The sequence below is a fragment of the Cyanistes caeruleus genome, chromosome 16, assembly GCF_971803275.1.
Source record: "Cyanistes caeruleus chromosome 16, bCyaCae1.hap1.1, whole genome shotgun sequence".
NCBI classification, from domain to species: Eukaryota; Metazoa; Chordata; class Aves; order Passeriformes; family Paridae; genus Cyanistes; species Cyanistes caeruleus.
In genome coordinates, this window is record NC_141716.1 from 8,841,132 (window position 1) to 8,846,471 (window position 5,340).

Sequence of the window (5,340 nt, forward strand, 5' to 3'; positions counted from 1 at the left end):
CACGGCTCAGTGGCAAAGCCCTCAAGGTGCAGCAGCATGGCCCTTCATCCTCTGCAGCTTCTCTGCATCCTCCTCCATGTTCCCTGACCTAAACCCTCAGCAGGGAGGGCTCAGTGACTGTCCTGACTTTGGGACTGCCCTCCACTGATCGCTGGGTAAAGACCCTGAGAGGTGTTGCTCCACACTTTAGGGGCCAAGCACATGTTCTTGCAAATGGCTATGGCCAACCATACCCAGCAAGCAGCAAGAAGCCAGGGGAGAAGCCCCATTTCGGGGACTTAGCACCTCACCACTCGGTGCCCTGCATGCAGCACAAACCTTGCTCACTCCCTGGGGGCAATCCTTCTCCATCACGAGATGGATGTGTGCCTGCCATCCAGCCACAGTGCCTGCCACATGGTGCAAGAACACCCGAGGAGCCCCATGAGGGGCAGCACAAGGTGCACTTTTCTGAGGACGAGGCACTCGTGCTGCTCCTGAAACTCATGCTCTGCACCTCGTGCCGTTGGTGGCAGCCATGGCTCTCCTGTGCCATCAGCAGCTGTCACCTGTGTGCTGCTGCCTTGGAGAGAGTCACAGAGGAAACTGAAGAATCCTCAGTTTGCAGTGTCTAAAATCCCTTGGGCTTTTTGAGTCAGTTACTCCTGATGGCCTGACAGGCACCTGGGGAGCATAAAGAGCAACATGACTCTAAAACCTAAGTGACAGAAGGAAGGGCCAGGTTTATGAGTGCCTGTGAAGCACATCATCATTTGCACCCCAGGGTTATTTAAGGCTGCTGCCCAGGGAACCCCCTCCCCACAATTCCATCAGAAAAGCCAAGGTGGCCAGTTCTTTGGAAGCTCAGGCTTTTATATGTACTACAGGAATATTTTAAAAGCTGCTTTTGGGTATCCATTTAGGCAAATCATAGCTTGGGGGTTTTAAAAAGCACAGTAGAAGGAAGTCTTTTCAAAAGCTACAGAATTCTGCGTGGCTGGGAGCCCGCCAGCTCTGTACTCCTTTATCTTTACTCTGCAAGCTGGATCAATCTGCTGTAAATTAGAGCAAATTTGCAAGTGAAATTCATGCTGCAAGTGGCCACCAGGCTCGTGAGTCACACACATGGGAGATCAGTGTTTTCCCCACCATGTGCAGAGGATTTGGTGACACAAGCCTGGAGGGAAGGAGCTGGTTGATTCCCAAGTCCTCTCTGAAGTGCAAGTGGCAGCAGAGCAGTTTGCACACCAGCAATGCTGTCCACAGGTCAGAAACAACCTCTGAGAATCCCAGACACAGCCCTGGAGAGATGCAGGGACTTAAACTGACTTCTTAACCTCACAAACCTTACTACAACCTTCCACCTCTTTTTAAAATTCAGAATAAAGACATTCTTACTTCCATTCTACTGGGATCTACAGTAGCAGCTTCCAAGTTGGTTCTGACTCTCCTGGATCACACTTTTAACTTCCCTGGGATTTGTTAGTCCACTACAGACATCCTATCCCTAATGGTTACTGAGTAAGACCAGCAGCCTGAGCTCCTGCCTGTGACTCAGTTCTGGGCTGTCCTTATTGAACATCCAGAGGTAGAGGGGAGAGCTGAGATGTTCGGTGCAAAAAAGAAACCACAAGCTAAAGCTAGAGTGGAAAAATCCCAGAGTGGGGCTCCTTTCTCAGGGTGAGCCTCTGGGAACCTGCTCTGAGCACATCTTGGAGCTTGGGGCTCTGTCTTGCCCTGCCTTCAGGCTCAATCTTGCTGCTCCTTACATCTCCCTTTCTTTCTTTCTTCCCAGGTTTAACAGGCAGTGTGTGGTAGACAAAGACAAAAGAAACCAGTGCCGGTACTGCAGGCTCAAGAAGTGCTTCCGAGCAGGAATGAAGAAGGAAGGTGGGTGACTGTGGCTTTCCCCCAGCAGCAGCCCCTCACCTTGGCTGTGTACATTTGAGGAAGCCCAAGGCTGGTCCCTGCCAGGTGCACACTCACCCAGCCACCTTAGCCCTGTCTCCTCCACACATCCTGACCCCACCACAGGGGGATTTAGGGACACTCCATGCCTGTGTCTCAGACCTGCCCGTGCTTGTGCACACAAATCACACCAGGGCTCTTCAGCTCGCCCGTGCTCACACAGCACCTGGGCTCCCCCACAGTCCATCAGAGGGGTCTGGGAATGCTTCTCCACATCACTGAGCAGCAGAAACTTCAAAGAAGGCCTGGAAATTTGCAAACACTTTGGTAAAACTGCTCAAAGTGCTGTTGTCCCAGAGTGACCACAAATCTCACAGCTGGATGGGTGTGTCCAGCCAAAGTCACACTGACATTTTGCACCTTTTTTTCCTGATAGATGTGTCGGTTCTTGCTGACCCACTGCAGAGAGGCAGCGAGTTTAGTTTAGTTTCAGCCACAGCAGAAAGGATCCAGAGTAAAGTGGAGCAATTTTGCTATTTAACTGTATGAAAAGAGTAGAGATATCCCAGCATGGCCCATATTCATCCCCTCAGCTTCCCTACCTCCCTGTCTCTGCAGCCCTTACAGGTCCCCACAGCAGGATTCTCCCCCTGTTTAGCCCCATTTCAGGAAAACCTGGTGGCCTTGATGGTGGTCCTGTTAGTGGAGGGACAAAGTGCCAGGAGCAGAGGCACCCCCCAGAGCTCACCCCACTCCTGTCTGCAGAGGGACAACTGGGAGGCATTTGGTCCTGTTATTGCATGCAGGGAAATTAAACCCCATGCTCCTCCCAGTTCACACCTCCTCAAGGAGAAACTCTGGAGTAAAAGGGTCCTTGAAGACAACAAGGAAGTACCAGTGGTACGTTGGTGGCTGCAGGAAGACCTCTGAGCAGGAACATTTATTCCCTATAAAAGGGGATGAGATATCACAAGCAACTTTTCTTGACTTTTCCTGAAGAATATAGGAATCCTCCTCTCCATGCAGCTCATCCCCTGCCCAGAGCTGTGCTGTTGTCTGTTAATATTCAATAGAAGTTACATTAGGTGCATGACCAGCTAATACTGAGCAAACATTTGGAAAACATCGTGGCATGACTGAACTCGGGGGCCTGCTACTGATAACAAGCAGCATAACCTTGAGAGCTCTTATTTACAGCCGCTGACTGCAGGGCTTTTCTCCTGGCCCAGCCTCATTATTGCTTTTTATCAGGCAGATTTATACATCGAGAACGTATCAATCCAGAGCCACCAGCCTAAGGCAGGGACTGTGCTGCTCCCCCTGCCACGGATCAATAGCTTATTTGAGCAGATGGCTTTGAGTGGCGTGGCCAGGGTGAGTTATGGCCTCGTGACAGACAGAGCAGGCAAATCCTCCCCCTCAAAGCCCTCAAGGCTCTCAAGACTAGACCAAACAGGGAGGCACACTGGGGTCAAACCTGTCCTGGGATGCTTTTGCAGTAAGGTGCGAGAGAGAACTCTTCTGCTCTGGATGGACAAACAGGAGCAGTTCAGCACTTCCTTCCATACTGTAGTTGAAACAGAAGTTTTCCAGTTACACCTGCCCAGTGCAACAGCTTTCTGAATGGAGCTCACAGGAGTCATGTGGGCAAGGAAACCTTGCAGATACTCCTCCATTTCACACATCAGCTTTGGGCTGAGTACATGAGCGTGGCCACCGTTTCAAACCCCGTATCATGAAATCAAAACACTCAGATCCTTTGCCAGGAAATTTTCCCTGCTGAACTCTACAGGTGTTTGGGTTCTGAATCAACCCCATCCCTGGAAAGTCTAATAAAGCAAATAAAAAATCAGATCCACCAGATGCAGTCGGCTCTCGCTGGCATCCCATCACAAACCAGACACAGCTGCACCTCCGCCCTGCCTGGCAGGGAAGCTGAGAAACTGCAGCTAAGGAAGGGGAACGCCAAAAGTCTGTGCTAGTTTTTAGTGTGCATTGCCATGAACGACCTGCAGCTCAGCCAAAATCCTCTCTTGCAGCTGTACAAAATGAACGGGACCGAATCAGCACCCGCAGATCAAGTTACGAGGACAGCAGCTTGCCCTCCATCAATGCCCTCCTGCACGCAGAAGCCCTGGCACAGCAGGTACTTCTTCTTTCTTCTTAGCAAATGCAAAAGCATCAGGCACTACCTGGCTTGTAGAGACAGCTGAGTGTTTAATAGCTCAGTCTTCAAATTATCACCTCTTTTCTAAGTGCTTTATTTGCCAGCTCAACACTGATTTTTCAAAAATAAATTGTTACCTGAAGCCATCCCTTTAAATCTCCTTAGTCCAGAACTCAGTTGTAACAATATGCAATGATTTGTTCTGCTTTAGGAAGGCTGGAGAGCCTGATGGAAGAAAACAGGGTAGAATCATTGCAATCCAAAGAGCTGCGGCTGCCTGAGCCCACGAGGGGCTGGCCTTGCATGAGCAGCCTCCCTTCCCCATGAGCTGTCAGGAACTTTGGATTCCTGCACAGTTTCATGAGGAATCAGTTTCCTGCTTGTTTTATGCAGATACCTTTTCCAGTGCTTGCTTGAAATTCCCTGTTTCCACTTGCATGCTGCCAAGATTTGTTTCCTGGAGCGTTCACACTGAAAAGATAACTCTGATTTAAGAGACTGGGTACTGTAAAGGTGTACACAGCTCTGGGAGGACACAGGACAGGATGGGCACACACAGCCTGCAGGGAGGGTTTGTCTGGGAGAACAAGTGATGAGGATGGAGCTGTGCTGCAGACAAGAGCTGCCTCTCTTCATGGGAGCTGGGGAGAACAGCACTCTGTGTCCTGGGCAGGAGCAGGGGGCTGAGTTGGCATCCACGCTGTTTCAAGGGTCACTGTACCCCAAAGGCTGCCCTGGGAGATGCTCCAGGACAGGACATGCTGTGCTCTGGGCTTCACATTAGGCTCAGGCTGTAAGGTCCACTTCCCCAAGGAGGGGATATGCCAGAAGGGCCAATCTGATACACAAAAAGGATATCCAGTCTCATCCCACGTCTCACCTTGTCCTATGCAGGCCCGAATATATTTATATACCCTATAAAAATAAGCTTGGTGCTGCTCCCAGAGGTGTGAGATGATGGGGTCTCGAGTTACCAAATCTACAGGGGCAGGACATTTCCAGGGCTCAGAGTCCTGCAGGGCCATCACATGTAAGTAGGGTCTGCTGATAAAAACTACAGCCATGGACAAATCCAGGGGAGCTCCTGCTCTCCCACAGAGCACAGAGAGACTCATTAAACAAGGCAGGCTCCAGCACAGTAATTGGTAACTTTTATGTGCCTGGCTAATTAGAACAAGATACTGCTGAGGAGCTGCTTTCTCCAAGATCTAGGGTCACTCACTCAGAGGTCTTTATTTATTTGCTAAGCCTTCCGGGCCCTCTGATTAGGTTAATTCATGGTGAGA

The 5,340-nt window shown here is 50.4% G+C and overlaps 1 protein-coding gene across 2 annotated transcripts in view; it reads left to right on the top strand.

Annotated features, from left to right (window-relative positions):
• The window catches only part of HNF4A (hepatocyte nuclear factor 4 alpha), a 35,491-nt gene that overhangs the window by 21,123 nt on the left and 9,028 nt on the right, over positions 1-5,340 (top strand). For both annotated transcript variants that reach the window (XM_023939879.2, XM_023939878.2), the window contains exons 3-4: positions 1,775-1,869; positions 3,927-4,033. In XM_023939879.2, the coding sequence (XP_023795647.1) occupies positions 1,775-1,869; positions 3,927-4,033 (202 nt within the window). The remainder of the gene's footprint in view (positions 1-1,774; positions 1,870-3,926; positions 4,034-5,340) is intronic.